Source organism: Leucopleurus acutus (assembly GCF_964270905.1).
Source record: "Leucopleurus acutus genome assembly, chromosome: 16".
Lineage (NCBI taxonomy): Eukaryota > Metazoa > Chordata > Mammalia > Artiodactyla > Delphinidae > Leucopleurus > Leucopleurus acutus.
This window is the reverse complement of record NC_139158.1, coordinates 15295857-15315587: the sequence shown is the minus strand read 5'-3', so window position 1 is coordinate 15315587 and position 19731 is coordinate 15295857. Positions and strand designations below refer to the sequence as shown.

General features: G+C 46.4%; 1 protein-coding gene across 1 annotated transcript in view; it reads left to right on the top strand.

Moving 5' to 3' along the window:
- The window catches only part of LOC309973193 (integrin alpha-M-like), a 35409-nt gene extending 24610 nt beyond the window's left edge, over window positions 1-10799 (top strand). Inside the window, exons 15-30 of the mRNA XM_082857218.1 lie at window positions 1570-1700; window positions 2247-2410; window positions 4519-4673; window positions 4770-4901; window positions 5074-5147; window positions 5380-5521; window positions 5617-5739; window positions 6694-6773; window positions 7640-7723; window positions 8072-8147; window positions 8991-9098; window positions 9298-9381; window positions 9540-9653; window positions 9739-9840; window positions 10067-10177; window positions 10624-10799. Of these exons, the coding sequence (XP_082713344.1) occupies window positions 1570-1700; window positions 2247-2410; window positions 4519-4673; window positions 4770-4901; window positions 5074-5147; window positions 5380-5521; window positions 5617-5739; window positions 6694-6773; window positions 7640-7723; window positions 8072-8147; window positions 8991-9098; window positions 9298-9381; window positions 9540-9653; window positions 9739-9840; window positions 10067-10177; window positions 10624-10695 (1752 nt within the window). The 3' untranslated portion in view covers window positions 10696-10799. The remainder of the gene's footprint in view (window positions 1-1569; window positions 1701-2246; window positions 2411-4518; window positions 4674-4769; window positions 4902-5073; window positions 5148-5379; window positions 5522-5616; window positions 5740-6693; window positions 6774-7639; window positions 7724-8071; window positions 8148-8990; window positions 9099-9297; window positions 9382-9539; window positions 9654-9738; window positions 9841-10066; window positions 10178-10623) is intronic.
- Window positions 10800-19731: the final 8932 nt, after the last annotated feature.

Genomic DNA, 19731 nt, shown 5'->3' with positions numbered 1-19731 from the left:
CGATCTATTGAAAGTCAGCCCTCGACACAAGGGTTTGTAAAATAAAAAGAAAAGAAGAAGAAGAAAAAACAACAACAGTGAAAGTCTTAACACCCTCCCCTTATCTGCACCTGGAAAGGAAAACAAGGTAAGGGGAGGGTCCACACACTCACCCACCCTCACCCACACCTACATACCTGCTCTCACCAACCAAACCCCCCATACACCCACTCCCACCCCACAGACTTTGGAATTAAAAACAGATACAAAAAGGGTCATGCAATACTATTGCTCTACTGTTTGCATTTTTACTTGCTCTTTTCCTGTGACTGGGGCTAGGGTGATCAGTATGTGGACGAGCAAAACTGCTGTGGCTCTCCCAACTACCATTATTATATAATTTCAAAGCAAAGCATCCTTCCAACAGAATACGCTAACTTTTTCTCAAAAAAATTTGCAGTGTAATGTACATGCAGTAAACACACAAATCTCAAGTGATGAATTTTCCTCTCTGTGAACTCGAGTAAGCACCACCCAGGTTAAGATATAGCACATTTCCAACATCCCGCACTTCCTCATTCTTTCTAGTTGATAAATTCACTTAAAAAAAATGGCAGTAAAATATCCATGACCTAAAACTCACCATCTTTTTTTTTTTTTTTTTTCGCGGTACGCGGGCCTCTCACTGTCGTGGCCTCTCCCGTTGCGGAGCACAGGCTCCGGACGCGCAGGCCCAGCGGCCATGGCTCACGGGCCCAGCCGCTCCGCGGCGTGTGGGATCTTCCCGGACCGGGGCACGAACCCGTGTCCCCTGCATCGGCAGGCGGACTCTCAACCACTGCGCCACCAGGGAAGCCCTAAAACTCACCATCTTAACCATTTTTATGTGTACACTTCAGCGGCATTAAGTACGTGACAAAATCACTTTTAAAATTTCTTAATATATTTGGCTGTTATCCTTTCAGTGTTACTTTTGCACATAGATTGAAGAGTCAAAATTGTTCTTAACAGCTTATTATGAAAAGCAACAATTTCCACACCCACACTGTGATTTCCTCTTCATTTTCCCTCCTCTGAGGAAACCACTTTCAGCTCTTTCAATGATTCTCCATACTTCCCAAGGGCACAATTATTTTGCTGCTTCTTGATTTTTGTTTTCGCATTGACTTCCCGCTATGGGAGGTGAGGATTGAGCTCTCTTTCAGGCCCCTCTTGACACATATTCATACGCCTCCCATCCCACCCCCCCATTCCTTAAATTTATATGATAATTTTGGTTAGATCTATGTTCAGTGTTTGCATTTTCCTGGCCATGTAAGAGATTCAACTGAGTCAAATAGTGTACTATATCACTTCTTTCCTGTGATATTTTTTGTTTTCCCTGGAAAACCCAGTAATTGATGGACACTTTGGATATCATCTCAAGGTTGTGGTCTACAGCTTAATAGTTACCCTAATTCCTTGAGAAGGTGTGGGAGATATGACTGAGTAGAGCCCAGACAATCTCTCCTTGGGTCATCCCAGGAGACTGAGTTACACTCTTTCCTGTTCTTTCCCACCCCTTTCTCTCCTCCTCTTTTCTACCCTCAGCGGATCACAGGCTCCCAGTTCTCTCCGAGGCTCCAGTATTTTGGGCAGTCACTGAGCGGGGGCCAGGACCTCACAGGGGATGGACTGGTGGACCTGGCTGTAGGGGCTCAGGGGCACGTGCTGCTGCTCAGGTGAGAGCACACCAGGTATCTTCTTTTTCTTTTTTTTTAACATATGTACTTCTTTTTATTTTTAATAATTTTTAAAAAAATTATTTATTTATTTATTTAGGCTGCATTAGTTCTTCGTTGCTGCTCGGGCTTCCTCTAATTGCGGCAAGCGGGGGTTACTTTTCGTTGCGGTGCGTGGGCTTCTCATTGCGGTGGCTTCTCTTGTTGCGGAGCACGGGCTCTAGGCGTGCGGGTTTCAGTAGTTGCAGCACGCGGGCTCAGTGGCTTGTGGGCTCTAGGCATGGAGGTTTCAGTAGTTGTAGCACGTGAGCTCAGTAGTTGTGGCTCACAAGCTCTAGAGCACAGGCTCAGTAGTTGTGGCACACAGGCTTAGTTGCTCTGTGGCATGTGGGATCTTCCTGGGCTAGGGCTCGAACCCGTGTCCCCTGCCTCGGCAGGTGGATTCTCAACCACTGCGCCACCAGGGAAGTCCCCCAGGTATCTTCTTTTTAAGGAGTGGCTTTGCTGTCTGAAGACCCCTGAGGGCCCTCTGGTGTCCCCCCACAGGTCCCAGCCAGTGCTGAAAGTTGAGGTGACCATGGATTTCACACCCAGGGAAGTGGCAAGGGATGTGTATGAGTGTCGTGAGCGGGTGGTGAAAGGAAAGATCGCTGGGGAGGTCAGAGTCTGCCTCCGTGTCCGCAAGAACACACGGGACAGGCTGAAAGAAGGTGAGGCTGGTTGGGTAGGTCTCAAGAGGTTAAATCACTGGGGACATGGACGGGTGGCCCAGAGTAAAGTTCTCACAGGCTCTGATAGCCTTCTTCAAGCTTGGGTGGAGTGAGCAGGTGGTTCCCCTGCTGGGGGGGTGGGTGGGGAGGCCCAGCAAACACCCCTAAAGAAGTAAGCATGTGGCACTCCTTTACACTCTCAGTTCTCCAGAGAATGAAGGGCCCCATCCATGTGAACTAACCAGGTCTTTTTTTTAAACTGAGAGATGACTCATTTAAAGGGGAGGTTGAGCTGATGAAGCTAAACACAAACTCACAAAGCATTCAGATATGCATTTTATCACAACAAACTTGACTTCCTTCCTTGTCTCTATTCTCAAAGAGTGGCATTGTGCTTGGGGTGAGGAAGAGTAATGGTGGTTCTAGAGGGAAACAGGGGGAGGGGATAAAATTTGTTTCTAGCAGTCATCTTACCGGACTGAGGAGATAGCAGTCAGAGTTTTGGGCAGCCAGCATGGCTAGAAATTGAGAGCAAAGTCTTGGAGACTAGAGAATTACAGAGAAGGTGTCCCAAAATCTACATAGAAATTTCCTGTAAGTCATTGGCTGACTTCTAAGCCATGCATGTCCAGATCAATACTCTTAGAAACTCAGTGGAAGACAACAACTGGAGAGCTCAAGAGTTGAACAGAAATCTAGGAAGCTGAGATTTGAGAGGGACCTTAAAATACACCTTGGTCCTTCTACTGGGACAATGTCCATTGAAACCAGCAAATCAAGAGAAACAATAGACAATAGAAATAGACCCATAGGTGATTCAGCAATTAGAATTAACAGATAGGAATTTAAAAGATAACTAAAATTAATATCTTCAAGAAAAAACAGGAAATGATGGAGAACTTCAAATAAAACCTGGAATTCATGAAATAGAGTTAAATGGAAACACTAGCACTGAAAAATACACTGAATGATATTGAGAATTCAATAGATAGATTTAATAGTGGATTAGAAACAGAACAAACAGATGTATACTACTATATATAAAATAGATAAACAGCAAGGATTTACTGTATAGCACAGGGAGCTATATTCAATATCTTGTATAACCTATAATGGAAGAGAATCTGAAAAAATATATGTATTACTGAATCATTTTGCTGTACACCTGAAACTAACACAATATTGTAAATTATCTATACTTATATTTTAAACAAGTAGAACAGAGAATTAGTGAACTGGAAGGTAAGTAAATTGCAAGTATCCAGATGAGCACACAGAGAGAAAAAAGGATGAAAAATAAACCATAGGAGACATATGGGACATGGTGAAAGATCTAATAAACATGTAATTGGAGTTCCAAAAGGAAGGGAGAGAGAGAGAGAGAGAGAGAGAATAAGAAAGAAGCAACAGTTAAACCTAAATGGGAAAAGAATGTGAAAAAGAATAGAAACAAGTATATGTACAATTGAATCACTTTGCTGTGCACCTGAAACCAATGCAACACTGTTAATCAGCTATACTCCAATATAAAATAAAAATTAAAAAAAAAGAAATGGTGGTAAAGAATTTTCTAAAATTGATGAAAAACATCAAGATTCTCTACCAAATTAGGAACTTCCCTGGCCGTCTGGTGGTTAAAACTCCCTGCTTCCAATGCAGGGGGCGTGGGTTTGATCCCTGGTTGGGGAACTAAAATCCCATATGCCATGCGGCCAAAAAAAATAAAAATTAATAAGATTCTCTACCAAATCAAAGCAAGATAACATTAGACATTGTACCATCCTAAGGCACAAACTGCTGAAGACCAAAGACAGAAAAAAAGTTAAAAGCAGCCAGAAAAAATATACTTAATTTTCCAGTAGGTGACAGAATAGCTACTATTTATTGAGCAGTTACTGTGTGGCAGGCACTATGCTAAATGCTCTGTAGGTACTATTTCATTTTTACTATTGGGAAGGTCCAATTATTATCTTCAATTTAAAAATAAGGAATTGAGGCCCTGAGAGAGGTCAGCTAACATGTCCAAATTCAGATAGCTGGGCCTCCACCTCCTGCCAGTCTGACTCCAAACCCAGGCTCCTCACCACCATTCTTCCCTGGCCCTTCAGGAGATACCCAGAGCACCATCACATATGACCTGGCTCTGGACCCAGGTCGCCCACATTCCCAGGCCATCTTTGATGAGACTAAGAACAACACTCTCAGACATATAGTGACGTTGGGGCTGAGTCAGCAATGTGAGACCCTGAAGCTCCGGTTACTGGTGAGCAGAGGGTGACCACACTCCTGGGTCCTCCAAGCATGGGGTGGGCTTGGGATGCTGAGGAGGGCAGACCACCAAACCCCCACTGTCTCTCAGGATTGTGTAGAGGACTCAGTGACCCCCATTGCCCTGCGCCTCAACTTCTCTCTGGTGGGGAAGCCCTCGTCCCATTTTGGGAACCTCCGACCAGTGCTGGATGTAGAAGCTCCAACACTCTTCACAGCCTCGGTGAGTCTGGGAGTTGGGGTCCAGCCGGGGTGTGGAAGGGACCAGAGGCCAAGGTTGTTGAAGCTCATTTTATTTCATTTCACGTAATTTTATTTCAAGATTTCATTTTACTGTTTCGTTTCACGTCTTTTCACGATTTCCTTTCATTTTCCTCATACTCTGTTTTCGGCAGTTTCCCTTTGAGAAGAATTGTGGCAATGACAGCATTTGCCAGGATGACCTCAGCATCACCTTCAGTTTTATGAGGTGAGTTTCCTGTCCTCATTTTTACCCCCAGACCTGCACCATGACCTGCTGCTCTGTTCTTCTCCTGGCCCCCAAGGGAGCCCGGCGCAGAGCAGCTGCCTCAGAGGTGTGTTTCTGTGGCTGCCTCGTGCACTGTCTTCTGTCTCCGAGTGTCCGCGCCTCCTTCCCGCTGGAGCAGACTCGCTGCAGGAAAGCCCTCAGCATCTCATGGCCTGGCTTGTTCCCACCACAGCCTGGACACCCTGGTGGTAGGTGGTTCTCGGGACTTAAACGTGACGCTGACTGTGAGAAACCAGGGCGAGGACTCCTACAGAACACAGGTCACCTTCTTCTACCCATCTGGCTTGTCCTATCGGAGGGTGTCAGGAGCCCAGGTAGCCAAACCCTTCTCAGGCTCCATCTGACTTTGCATTCCCTGCCCCCATGGCTGGTGTTTGACATCATCACCTCTGCCTCCTTTGCCTTCCAGAACCAGCGCTCACAGCGGTCCTGGCGCCTGATCTGTGAGTCTGACGTCTCCACTGAAGGGTCTGGGACCTTGAAGAGCACCAGCTGCAGCATAAACCACCCCATCTTCCCAGACAACTCGGAGGTCAGGCTGCTGGCTCCTTCTCCCTTTTTCTCCTTTGTCTTCCTCTGAATTCTTCCCTAGTTCTTCTTCTTCTTCTTTCCTCCTCCTCCTCCTCCTCCTCCCCCCACCCTCCTCCTCCTCCATGGCTTGTGGGATCTTAGTTTCCTGGCCGGATATTGAACCTGCGCCCTCGGCAGTGAAAATGCATGGAGTCCTAACCAATGGACCGCCAGGGAATTCCCTTCTTCTTTTTTTTTTTTTTTTTTTTGCGGTACGCGGGCCTCTCACTGTTGTGGCCTCTCCCGTTGCGGAGCACAGGCTCCGGATGCGCAGGCTCAGCGGCCATGGCTCACGGGCCCAGCCGCTCCGCGGCATGTGGGATCTTCCCGGACTGGGGCACGAACCCATGTCCCCTGCATCGGCAGGCGGACTCTCAACCACTGCGCCACCAGGGAAGCCCCCTTCTTATTTTTTTTTTTTAAGTAGATGTTTCTTTGTTTTGAAAAACAGCTTTATTGAGATAAAATTCATCTACCACACAATTCACCCACTTCAAGTATACAATCCAGTGGCTTTTGCAATGTTCACAGTGTTGTGCGTCCATCCCCATGATCAATGTTAGAGTATTTTATTACCCCAAGAAAAAACCCTGCTCCCCTCAGCCATGGGCCCGTGTCGTCCCATCTCTCCCAGCCCTAGGCAACCGCTAATCTATTTGCTGTCTTGAGATTCACCTACTCTGGATATTTCATATGAATGGAATCATACAATAGGTTTGCTTCTTTGACTGAGCATCACGCTCTCAAGGATCACCCGTGTTGCAGGATGTATTAATATTCAGATTCCTTTGACTGCTGAATAATATTCTGTTGTACGGATGTGCCACATTTTATTTACCCGTTCTTTAGCTGATGGACGTTTGGGTTGTGCCTTCTCTCTTACTCTTGTCACCGTCTCTTCTTTCTCCAACTCCAGATCACCTTCAATATCATATTTGACGTGAACCCTGATGCTTTCTTTGGAAACAAACTACTTCTCAAGGCCAACGTGACCAGGTGCGCTATGCCTGGCCTCCTCCATTCTGAGGTCCCAGCCCCCGGCCCCCCTGCTCAGGGTGGACCATTGCCCTCTCCCCACTTGTTCTCCCTTCAGCTCATTGTTTTACTCAAGAAACACCAACTGAGCACCCACCACGTGCCAGGCGTGGCCCCCTGTGCTGGTGGGACAGTGATGGACAAGACAGCTGTGATTCTTGCCCTCACAGAGGTTATAATTTAGGGGCAAAGATAGACAGGAAAGCCGATGATTATGATACGGTATGAAATGAATGATGTCCAGTCTTCTTGGGAGATTGGTGTTCAGAGAAGACTACATCCAGGCTGTGAGTTAGCCAAGCAAAGGCATGAATTGAGGCTGGGCATGAAGACAGAGAGAAGGAAGTGTGGACCAAGCAAAGCCCGGAGACTGCAAAGGTCAGGCTGAGTCTGAGCACAGGAGGCAGGATTGAAGGAGTTGGTTAGACATGGGCCGTGTCAGGAAATGATCGACGAGTGCTCTTAGGGAATTTGCAACTTAACTTGGGAGTGATGTGATCACCTTTGCATGCTAGAAAGATCACTCTCCAGGAGCGGGGGGATTGGAGTGGGAGTCATTTTGAATTCAGGGGACCAGTGAGAAGAAGACACCCTTCTGCAGGCATCCGTCCTGGTGAGTGGGGATGGGCCTGGGCTACACAGGGGCAGCCCTGGTCTTTCCTATAATCTCTGTTTCCTCTGTTGGATTTAGAGGACAGCGTTTAGGATGCTGAGAGGACAGGACTTGGTGGTTGGTTGGTGACGGAGGGTGAGGGAGAGGAAGAAGGAGAAGGAAAGGCTGATTCTCAATTCTCAAGAGCTGACCAGAGTTCTCTGTTTCCCTTCAGTGAGAACAACATACCTGGGAACAACAAAACCAAATTCCAGCTGCAGCTGCCTGTGAAATACGCTGTCTACATGGTGGTCACCAGGTACTGGCTGCTGGGGCTTTTAGTTCTGCCTTCACCACTGGGCTGGACATGGCGCATTGAGTACCTGTGTGCACGAGTCTGTGCACGTGTGCCTGTGAGTGAGTCTGAGGATATGTGTGCCCACGTGTGTGTCTGTACGTGCATGTGTACGTGTGTGTGTGAGGGGCCCAAACTGGCACATGCTGGAGGTCCCACCCGCACTGCCCCTGCACACCATCCCGCTCGCACCCTCTCAGGGCTGTGTTACCCGCGTGCCTGTTCACCCCTTTACACACTTAGCCCAAGACCCCCTCCCAGGACTCCCCTGATGTTCTGTCACCTCCTGCCCCTTCTTCTTTCTCCCATCAGCCTTGAGGTCTCGACCAAATATCTCAACTTCACAGCCTCAGAGAAGACCCGCCACATTATAGAGCATCAGTATCAGGTGGGGAGCTGAGAAGGAGCCTGGGGAGGGAAATCGAGATGATGGGAACACAGGAAGAATGGTAGGAGGGACTTCCCGGGCAGTCCAGTGGTTAAGACTTCGCCTTCCAATGCAGTGGGCATGGGTTTGATCCTTGGTCGGGGAACTAGGATCCTGCATGCCGCGTGGCCAAAAAAAATATGATGGGAGGGCTTCCCTGGTGGCTCAGTGGTTGAGAGTCTGCCTGCCAATGCAGGGGACACGGGTTCGTGTCCCGGTCCAGGAGGATCCCACATGCTGCGGAGCGGCTGGGCCCGTGAGCCATGGCCGCTGAGCCTGTGCTCCGCAACGGGAGAGGCCACAACAGTGAGAGGCCCGCGTACCGCCAAAAAAAAAAAAAAAAAAAAAAATGATGGGAAACATGCATGAGGTGCCTGCTTTGGGCCAGGCTCTGTTCTAAGCTTGCTGTGAATCCACACACACCACCACGTGCATCCGTATGTGTATACACACATGTATGTAATTAACTCATTTTACCCTCGTAATGACCCTGTGACGGAGGTACTGTTGTCTCCCCCAGTTTATAGACGAAGAAACTGGGGCTCAGAGAGGCTAAAAGAACATGCCCACAGTCTCACCCCTACAGAGTGGAAGAGCCAGTGCTTCCACCAGCCTGTCTGGCTCTGGAATGGGTGTCTAACCCCTGTGCTCTCCTGTCTCTCAGAAAGCATCAAGAGGCAGGATGCTCGGGTCTGTGAGGCCTGATTCAGTACTGGGCTGTCGGGAGTGGGGAGCATGATTCTAGTTGCTGGTGGGGGCAGAAAGGCCAGAACCCTGATATCTGCCCCTCCCCACCCGACGCAGTTCAACAACCTGGGCGGGAGGAAGCTCCCCATCAGCGTGGTCTTCTTGGTCCCCATCCAGCTGAACCAGGTGACCGTGTGGGACCAGCTCCAAGTCACCTTCTCCCAGGTAAGCGCAGCTGGGCCTGAGGATCGGGCCCAACTCCTTTCTCCACAGCCCTGGTCTTTCCTAAAATCACTTCTGTTTCCTCTGTTGGGTTTTGGAGCCATTTCTGACCCTCTCCTGGACCTCGGTTTTCTCACCTCCCGGAGGGTGGACCCAGGAGCCCTCGCTTCAATCCGTCCTCACAGTGTCCCTCTTTCCTCAGAACCTCTCCAGTAGATGCCACACCAACAAGATTGACCCTCATCGCTCTGACTTCCTGGGGGAGCTTAAGAAGGCCCCACTGCTGGTGAGACTAAGCCCAGCCTCAGCCTCGGGGCTGCACGCAGACTCCGCACTGCCCCCTCACCTGGGCCCAGTACCGGCTCTCAACTGCCGGCTGAGTGCATGGGATGTGGCCTGCATCCAGCTTTCCTGCTCACCTCTCTCCCCTCCTCCCTTCCCCAGAACTGCTCCATCGCTGTCTGCCAGAGAATCCAGTGTGACATCCCGTCCTTTGGCGTCCAGGAAGAATTCAAGGTCACCCTCAAGGGCAACCTCTCATTTGACTGGTACATCAAGGTATGTGGGCGCCTGAGGCTTGGCTGGGCACAGACGAGATCCTCCAGGGCCAATGGGTCCAGCTCCCGTCCTCTCTCTCCCACAGACTTTGCATAACCATCTTCAGGTTGTGAGCACGGCGGAGATCTTGTTCGATCATTCGGAGTTTGCCCTGCTCCCAGGACAGGGCGCGTTTGTGAGGGCCCAGGTATCTGTCTCAGACACAGAAGAACCGCTGGAGGCAGGAGAGGGGGCTGGGCTTGTGGGAGAGAGAGAGGTGGGGGGGGCCGGGAAGGAGGAGTGAGGGCTGGGGTTGGGGGGCACAGGGGATTTAGTCATGGGGTTCGGGGAGCACACAAGGTCTGACTGGGGAACCCCCAGAAATTCAAAGTCTTTCTCCCCTGATGACCCCCCTCCCCCTCTCCCTGCTCCAGACAGAGACCAAGGTGGAGCCTTACGAAGTACAGAACCCTGTCCCGTTGATCGTGGGCAGCTCGGCTGGGGGGCTGTTACTCCTGGCCCTCATCACGGGCGGCCTGTACAAGGTAAGTCTCCCGGGGCCCTCTTCCTGCCCCTCCCCTCCCCCCACCCCCACGGCTTCTCACTCAGCAGCGCCTTCCTGTGTTCAGCTCCCAGCTGTGCCTCGGGCAGCTCACAGAGCCTCAGTTTCTTCAGCTGTAAAATGAGACTATAAATACCCATTCTGTGGAGCTCTTTGGGTTTGTATCTCTAGAGCACTTAGAATAGTCTCTGGTACAGAGTAAACACTATATAAAGAGTACTTATTATTATATTTTAGATTTCTTTCCCTCTTTTCTTTCTCAATAGTGATGCCATCCCCCTCCCTGTCCCACTTTCCCCAGATCTATTCTGCACTCCGCCACGTTATTCTTTGCATCTCTTGGTCCCACCATCTCCCAGCCTGGCCTGCATAGCCTTCACTCGCCCTCCTGGCCTTGGTGCCCTTACTCCCCTGTCTCTGCCTCCACAGCTTGGCTTCTTCAAACGACAGTACAAGGACATGATAACTGAAGCTGGCCCTGAAACTGCTCCCCCGCAGTAACAGCAGCTCCTTCCCCACTCTTTGCTGAGTGGCCTCCCCTGCAGCAAACAGGATGTGGTCAGACCGAAGAGCGAGCGGGTCCCCAGGCTGCTGGATGGACACATCTGTTGGGAGACCAGGGCAGTGATGTCTCACTCAGGAGCAACCTGCTTGGGTTTCCATTCCTCTGTGTGTGTGTGTGTGTGTGTGTGTGTGTGTGTGTGTGTGTGTGTGTGTGTGTGTGTGTGTGTGTGTGTGCATGCACGAGTGTGAATTGTGTGTGTGGCTCAGATCTCTCTTGCATGAGGACAAGTGCCTTTGGCACAAATCTCAGGCAGAAGGGAGTTGCTTGGGCTTCCTTGTATGGGGGTGAAGGTGCCATTGTTTCTTCCTCAGGGACAGAGGTGATGGCAGCTCTTGTGGGTGAACACAAAGGGAAGTGCAAGAAATCCTCCCCCAGCTGTAGGAAGTGAGACTTCCTTTCGTGGGTGAGCCCGCAGGCCAGCAGGAACCCATGCAGCTGGGCCTGAGCCTACCCGGACAAGCCAGCAGGAACCTGTCCAACCCATTCCGCACTAGAGCTGATGTGTCCAGTGCACAATGGTGCACCTCCCTTTATGTATTCACTTTATTATTTTAATGCTACTTTTAGTTTTTGAATGGATGAACAGGTCTGTAGTATCAAAATCAAAAGACACGCAAGGGTGTGTGATGAAGTTTCCCTTCCATCCTGGTCTGCCAGCCATTTAGGTCTCTTGTAAAGGGTAGTCCAGGCTGTGCATTTGGGGTCTCCTTCACAAAGATTCTAGGCGTGTGCAAACACACACACACATACACACGCACAAGCTTTTTTACACAAATGGCAGCATGCGTTGTTTATACTGTCTGCATCTTGCTTTTTTCATTAATATGGCTCAGACATTGTTTTATATGAAGACATAAAGTACTTTTTCATGCTTTTATATAGTGCACCACGTTCCACTGTGTGGGTGGATCCTAACGTCCTTAACAGTCTCCCTCTGATACATTATTTCCAACTTCTCGCAATGACAAACAATGGTGAATTAATAAATTGAATATATGTCGTTTTTGCATATGTATAAGATAATTTATAGGATACATTCCCGGAAGTCTGAATTCTGCCAGAAGCAGCCCCAAGAGAAGAATTTGAGTGAAAGAAGCTTATTTAAGAGAGACTCCAGGAAATACCAGTGGGGGAGGGACGTGAGCTGGGGAGGGAAAGGCAGCCAGTAAAGGGTATATTATAAACAGAGGGACTGTTATGAGCTCCTGGAGTGTAACCCCACCGGGGAGGTCTGGGACACAAAGTAGAACAAGCACCTTGACACTTCCCACCCGAGCAGAGAAGGAGCTGGCGCGTGGATACACCAATTCCACATAGTTATTGGCTGATGGCTGCTCTTCATGGGGAAGGAAGTGCTAATTCCCTGGCACCTCTGGGCCGGCCCTGAATGTAGGCAGAGCAGCTCTAGTGGCTACAGATGCTGCCAGTTGGAAGTCTGCCAGGTGAGCACAGCCCCTGGCAGGGCCCACAGGGATCCAGGCAGGGTACCAACAGCATTTGCTATGAAGAGTGTGTACAGATGAAGTTTTGATAGCTGTTTCTAGGTAGCCCTCCCTCCTCTGGGGCGTTCTCCCACTGCCCATCACCCAACCTTTGCCAGTGCAGTACCCACGACTCTGCCCTTAGCACCCATCCTAATGCTCACATCAGTCCTGTTAAGTGGCCATCTCTTGCTATTTACTGATGTCTGAATTTCACTTATGAGGAAGCTGAGACTTAGAGAGATAGTCTCAATTGCCTGAGGTCATACAGATAAAGAGGAGATGGAGCTGGGATTCAAACCTGTTTCTGTCTGGCTCCAAAGCTTTTCTCTTTAACTGTCCCAATGGCCTCAGAGGAATGGCCTGCAGCAGGCACGAGGGAGGTAGTGGGGAGAGAGTGGCTGTTGTTTAGCTGTTATAATATCAGGTGAATCATATGAAATCGCTGACACGTTTGTTGACAAAAATGGCAATTGCATGCAGTTCATCGAGATACAAGAAAATCATGGCTTAGATGCACATCTGCTCCAGATGTGATAGGAAGGAAGGCAGGTGAGGGAAGTGTCCTAGGGGAGGCGACCCCTGACTCAAGTAGGGGCAAGAGTCTTCCAGTCAGAGGGCAGCACAGGTGGGGCTAAAAGAGTGGGCAGGAGCTTGGTTGGGCATCTGTGCTCTGTAAACTAGAGTGAGGAGTTTGAGTTTTATTCAAAGCGCAATTAGATGTCATCAAAGGATGATTGATAAGATAATGGCCCTTTGTATCTTTGGGGGTGTTGCAACACATGTCACTTGAAATTGTTCTACACAATTTCTTCTTCTGACTTCAAAATCCATTTAAAATCCATTTTCTTCTTCCTTACGTTGAAAGACAAAAGACCTCAAGATCTCCAGATGTCCTTAACTGACCCAGAAAGGAGAGGGCCTCTGTACCTGCAGGCACCTGTCCTTGGATGGGCAGTCAAGGCTCAGAGTCCACATCGGCCTCTTTGCACTGGAAACTTGTGTTGAATTCAGTCAGATAGGAGCTTTATGATAGGTTAAAAAGTAAATTATTTGTAGTGACAAATTACCCTAGCATGATCACAAAGTTACTAATAAACAGGGCCATAAATCTCTGGTGAGAAGCAGATAAACCCAGGAAAGTCTGTCCTTGTTTTTACTTTTTGGGGTTCAGAATAAACAAATCTCTACAGTCTCCACCCTTCTTTTCTTACTTAGTAATATGTTCTTATCGGGGACACCGTGGAAGATTGTTATATTGTTATATTAATAGTTATGACCCTCAGTGAATTGTGTTTCCCTGCATCCCACTCCCTTGCAATGTGACATTGCTGCTGCTCCCATCAAGTGGTGGGGTCTTCCTCTCTAGCCTCTGGAATCTGGGCTGCTCTTGTGCTTTGCTTTGACCAATGGAATGTGGTAGAAGGGCTATTGTGCAAGTTCCTGGGCCGTCAGAAGCACTGCAGCTTCTGTGCTCACCCTCTCACACTCCTGAGACCACTGTGCTGAGACCCAGCTAGCCTATTGGAGAATGAGACAGCTGAGGCCCTCAGCTGACAAGCCAGCACAACCACATGCACGAGTCCACATTTGACCTTCCAGTCCAGTCCAACCATCCAACAGCTGTGGCTACAGGCAAGTCCAACAAAAGAACTGCCCCGATTGTCACTTCCTAGAACTGTGAGAAATCATAAATTGTGGATGTTTCAATCCACTGTATTTTGGAGTGGCTGGTTATGATGCAATGGATAACTAATACAGCCAAACAATGAAAGAACATTTCCCATTTTCCCTTGTGGCTAGGTGTGGCCATGTAGCTAGATTCTGATGAAGGGGATGTGAGTAGAGTGAGTGAACAACTTTGGAGTCAGGTCCTTTGAGAGAAGGAGTATGCTCCTTTCCTCCTTGCCATCTTTTCACCAGCTGGAGTGTGAATGTTCTGGTGCACCATTTATTCTTTTTTCAGTTTTATTTTATTTTATTTTTTTAACATCTTTATTGGAGTATAATTGCTTTACAATGGTGTGTTAGTTTCTGCTTTATAACAAAGTGAATCAGCTATACATATACATATATCCCCATATCTCTTCCCTCTTGTGTCTCCCTCCTTCCCACCCCTCTAGGTGGTCACAAAGCACCAAGCTGATCTCCCTGTGCTATGTGGCTTCTTCCCACTAGCTATCAGTTTTACATTTGGTAGTGTATCTATGTAAATGCCACTCTCTCACTTTGTCCCAGCTTACCCTTCCCCCTCCCCATGTCCTCAAGTCCGTTCTCTAGTAGGTCTGCATCTTTATTCCCATCCTGCCCCTATGTTCTTCATGACCATTTTTTTTTTTTAGATTCCATATATATGTGTTAGCATACGGTATTTGTTTTTCTCTTTCTGACTTACTTCAGTCTGTATGTCAGACTCTAGATCCATCCACCTCACTGCAAATAACTCAATTTCGTTTCTTTTTATGGATGAGTAATATTCCACTGTATATATGTGCCACATCTTCTTTATCCATTCATCTGTCGATGGACACTTAGGTTGCTTCCATGTCCTGACTATTGTAAATAGAGCTGCAATGAATATTGTGGTACATGAATCTTTTTGAATTATGGTTTTCTCAGGTTATATGCCCAGTAGTGGGATTGCTGGGTCATATGGTAGTTCTATTTTTAGATTTTTAAGGACCCTCCATATTGTTCTCCATTGTGGCTGTATCAGTTTACATTCCCACCAACAGTGCAAGAGGGTTCCCTTTTCTCCACACCCTCTCCAGCATTTATTGTGTGTAGATTTTTTGATGATGGCCATTCTGACTGGTGTGAGGTGATATCTCATGGTAGTTTTGATTTGCATCTCTCTAATGGTTAGTGATGTTGAGCATTCTTTCATGTGTTTGTTGGCGATCTGTATATCTTCTTTGAAGAAATGTCTATTTAGGTCTTCCGCCCATTTTTGGATTGGGTTGTTTGTTTTTTTGATATTGAGCTGCTTGTAAAGTTTGGAGATTAATCCTTTGTCCGTTGCTTCATTTGCAAATATTTTCTCCCGTTCTAAGGGTTATCTTTTCGTCTTTTTTATGGTTTCCTTTGCTGTGCAAAAGCTTTTAAGTTTCATTAGGTCCCATTTGTTTATTTTTGTTTTTATTTCCATTTCTGTAGGAGGTGGGTCAAAAAGGATCTTGCTGTGACTTATGTGGTAGAGTGTTCTGCCTATGTTTTCCTCTAAGAGTTTAATAATGTCTGGCCTTAAATTTAGGTCTTTAATCCATTTTGAGTTTATTTTTGTGTATGGTGTTAGGGAGTGCTCTAATTTCATTCTTTTACATGTAGCTGTCCTGTTTTCCCAGCACCACTTATTGAAGAGGCTGTCTTTTCTCCATTGTAATTTCTTGCCTCCTTTATCAAAAATAAGGTGACCATATGTGCGTGGGTTTATCTCTGGGCTTTCTATCCTGTTCCATTGAGCTATATTTCTGTTTTTGTGCCAGTACCGTCCTGTCTTGATTACTGTAGCTTTGTAGTATAGTCTGAAGTCCGGGAGCCTGATTCCTCCAGCTCCGTTTTTCTTTCTCAAGATTGCTTTGGTTATTCGGGGTCTTTTGTGTTTCCATACAACTTGTGAAATTTTTGGTTCTAGTTCTGTGAAAAATGCCAGTGGTAGTTTGATAGGGATTGCATTGAATCTGTAGATTGCTTTGGGTAGTAGAGTCATTTTCACAATATTGATTATTCTAATCCAAGAACATGGTATATCTCTCCAACTGTTTGTATCATCTTTAATTTCTTTCATCAGTGTCTTATAGTTTTCTGCATACAGGTCTTTTGTCTCCCTAGGTAGGTTTATTCCTAGGTATTTTATTCTTTTTGTTGCAATGGTAAATGGGAGTGTTTCCTTAATTTCTCTTGCAGATTCTTCATCATTAGTGTATAGGAGTGCAAGAGATTTCTGTGCATTAATTTTGTATCCTGCTACTTTACCAAATTCATTGAGTAGCTCTAGTAGTTTTCTGGTAGAATCTTTAGGACTCTCTATGTATAGTATCATGTCATCTGCAAACAGTGACAGCTTTACTTCTTCTTTTCCAATTTGTATTCCTTTTATTTCTTTTTCTTCTCTGATTGCTGTGGCTAAAACTTCCAAAACTATGTTGAATAATAGTGGTGAGAGTGGGCAACCTTGTCTTGTTCCTGCAAGTTAGTGGAAATGGTTTCATTTTTCATTTATCAGTGTCTGATAGTTTTCTGCATACAGGTCTTTTGTCTCCTTAGGTAGGTTTATTCCTAGGTATTTTATTCTTTTTGTTGCAATGGTAAGTGGGAGTGTTTTCTTAATTTCTCTTTCAGATTTTTCATCGTTAGTGTATAGGAATGAAGGGGATTTCTGTGCATTAATTTTGTATCCTGCTACTCTACCAAATTCTTTGATTAGCTCTAGTAGTTTCTCTGGTAACATCTTTGGGGTTCTCTATGTATAGTATCATGTCATCAGCAAACAGTGACAGTTTTACTTCTTCCTTTCTGATTTCGATTCCTTTTATTTCTTTTTCTTCCCTGATTGCTGAAGCTAAAACTTCCAAACTATGTTGAATAATAGTGGTGAGAGTGGGCAACCTTTTCTTGTTCCTGATCTTAGTGGAATTGGTTTCAGTTTTTCACCATTGAGGACAATGTTGGCTGTGGGTTTGTCATATATGGCCTTTATTATGTTGAAGTAAGTTCCCTCTATGCCTACTTTCTGGAGGGTTTTTATCATAAATCGGTGTTGAATTTTGTTGAAAACTTTTTCTGCATCTATTGAGATGATCATATGGTTTTTATTCTTCAATTTGGTAATATGGTGTATCACATTGCTTGATTTGCGTATATTGAAGAATCCTTGCATTCCTGGGATAAACCCCACTTGATCATGGTGTATGATCCTCTTAATGTGCTGTTGGATTCTGTTTGCTAGTATTTTGTTGAGGGTTTTTGCATCTATGTTCATCAGTGATATTGGCCTGTAGTTTTCTTTCTTTGTGACATCTTTGTTTGGTTTTGGTATAAGGGTGATGGTGGCCTTGTAGAATGAGTTTGGAAGTGTTCCTCCCTCTGCTATATTTTGGAAGAGTTTGAGAAGGATAGGTGTTAGCTCTTCTCTAAAGTTTTGATAGAATTCGCCTGTGAAGCCATCTGGTCCTAGGCTTTTGTTTGTTGGAAGATTTTCTTTTAATTAATTAATTAATTAATTTTTGGCTGTGTTGGGTCTTCGTTGCTGAGTGTGGGCTTTCTCTAGTTGTGGCAAGGGGGGGCTACTCTTCGTTGAGGTGCGTGGGCTTCTCATTGCGGTGGCTTCTCTTGTTGCGGAGCACGGGCTCTAGGCACGTGGGCTTCAGTAGTTGCAGCACGCAGGCTCAGTAGTTGTGGCTCACAGGCTCTAGAGTGCAGGCTCAGTAGCTGTGGCCCATGGACTTAGTTGCTCCGTGGCATGTGGGATCTTCCCAGACCAGGGCTCGAACCTGTGTCCCCTGCACTGGCAGGCGGATGCTTAACCACTGCACCACCAGGGAAGCCCTAAATATATACTTTAAAGAATGTAAGTGGCAAACTTGACATTTCTCCAAAAAAGATATACAAATGGCCAGTAGCACATGGCAAGATGTTCAACATCATTAGTCATTTGGGAAATGCAGATCAAAACCACAATGAGATACCACTTCATACCCCTTAGGATGGCTATTATTTAAAAACAAACAGGGGCTTCCCTGGCGGTCCAGTGGTTAAGACTGGGGCACAGTTCGATCCCTGGTCAGGGAACCAAGATCCCTCATGTCACACGGCATAGCCGAAAAAAATAATAATAAAAATAAAAACAAACAGAAAGTAAGTGTTGATAAAGATAGGGAGAAATTAGAATCCTGTGCATTGCTGACAGCTCCCCTAAATTTTGGCCCTGCTTCCAACTTAGGACCAACTGTGACTGGGATGGGAACTAACCTGCATCTTCTGTACAGAGAGACCCGTTCCCCTGCCCGAGATCATCTCTGCCTTTCTTTAACTTCGTTCATGCACTGGGTATTGATGGGGTGCTTCCTATGTGTCAGGTGTTGTGCTGGGTGCTGGGGATAGAGGAGCTAGAAGGACACAGTCCCTACATTGAAGAGGTCTATAGCCCTCCCCCCAATCCTTGTCACGTCAAGTCATTCCTTTTTTTTTTTTCCTTCTCCAAGTGTCTCCTTCTGAGACTCACCAAAGCAGAACTAATCACTTCCTGCAGGTCACTGTGCTGTACAGTAAAACTTCTATTCGAACGCATGAGATTATTTTCTTCCTGTAGGGTATGATCTCCTTGAAGGCTGGCCCCCTTTGCTGCATGTCTTGCTTCCCCAGCAGCTGGCCTACAGCCCTGGGTCAGGTGAGCAGCTCCTATGTATGGGATGAATGGTTGAGTGAAATAACGCTACCCAAGCAGCGGGGCGGGGGGGGGGGGTAGAGAGGGGGGAAGTAAGATCGTCAGCATCGTGGTTAAGACTCCAGCACCTTGAAACCTATCCTCACGTAGTACTAGCTGGGCAAACAGAGGCAAATGACTCAACTTCTCTGTGCCTCAATTATGCATCTGTAAAATGGGATAATAGCTGCCCCCTTCCCCTAGGGCTGTTGTGAGGATTCAATGAGCTAATAGACGTAAAGTGCACAGTGACATAAATAATCCCAGTTGAAAATCGCACAGAGGACCTAAATACACATTTTTCCAAAGAAGACATAGAGATGGACTACTGGCGTATGAAAAGATATTCAACATCATTAATAATCAGAAAATGCAAATCAAAATCACAATGTGATATCACCTCACACCTGTCAGAGTGGCTATTACCAAAAAGACAACAAGTAACAAGTGTTGGTGAGAATGTGGAGAAAAGGGAACCCTCGTACCCTGTTGGCGGGAATGTAATTGGTGTAGCTGTTATGGACAACGGTATGGAGGTCCCTCAAAAAATTAAAACAAAACTACTAGATGATCCATCAATTTCACTTCTGGGTATTTATCTGAAGAAAACAAAAAACACTAATGCAAAAAAATACATGCATCCCGATGTTCATTGCAGCATTATTTACAATAGCCAAGATATGGAAGCAACCTCAGTGTCCATCAACAGATAAATGGATAAAGATGTGGTATATATATATATATATATATATATACACACACACACACACACACACACACCGGAATACTACTCAGCCATAAAAAAAAAATGAAATCTTGCCATTTGTGACAACATGGGTGGACCTAGAGGGTATTATGTTAAGTGAAATAAGTCAGACAAAGACAAATACTTTGTGATTTCTCTTATATGTGGAATCTAAAAAGCAAAGCAAATGAACAACTATAACTCAACAGAAACAAAGTCATAGATACAGAGGATAAACATGTGGTTACCAGAGGGGAGGGGGATGGAGGAAAGACAGAAATAGGTGAGAGAGATTAAGAGGTGCAAATTTCCACTTGCAAAG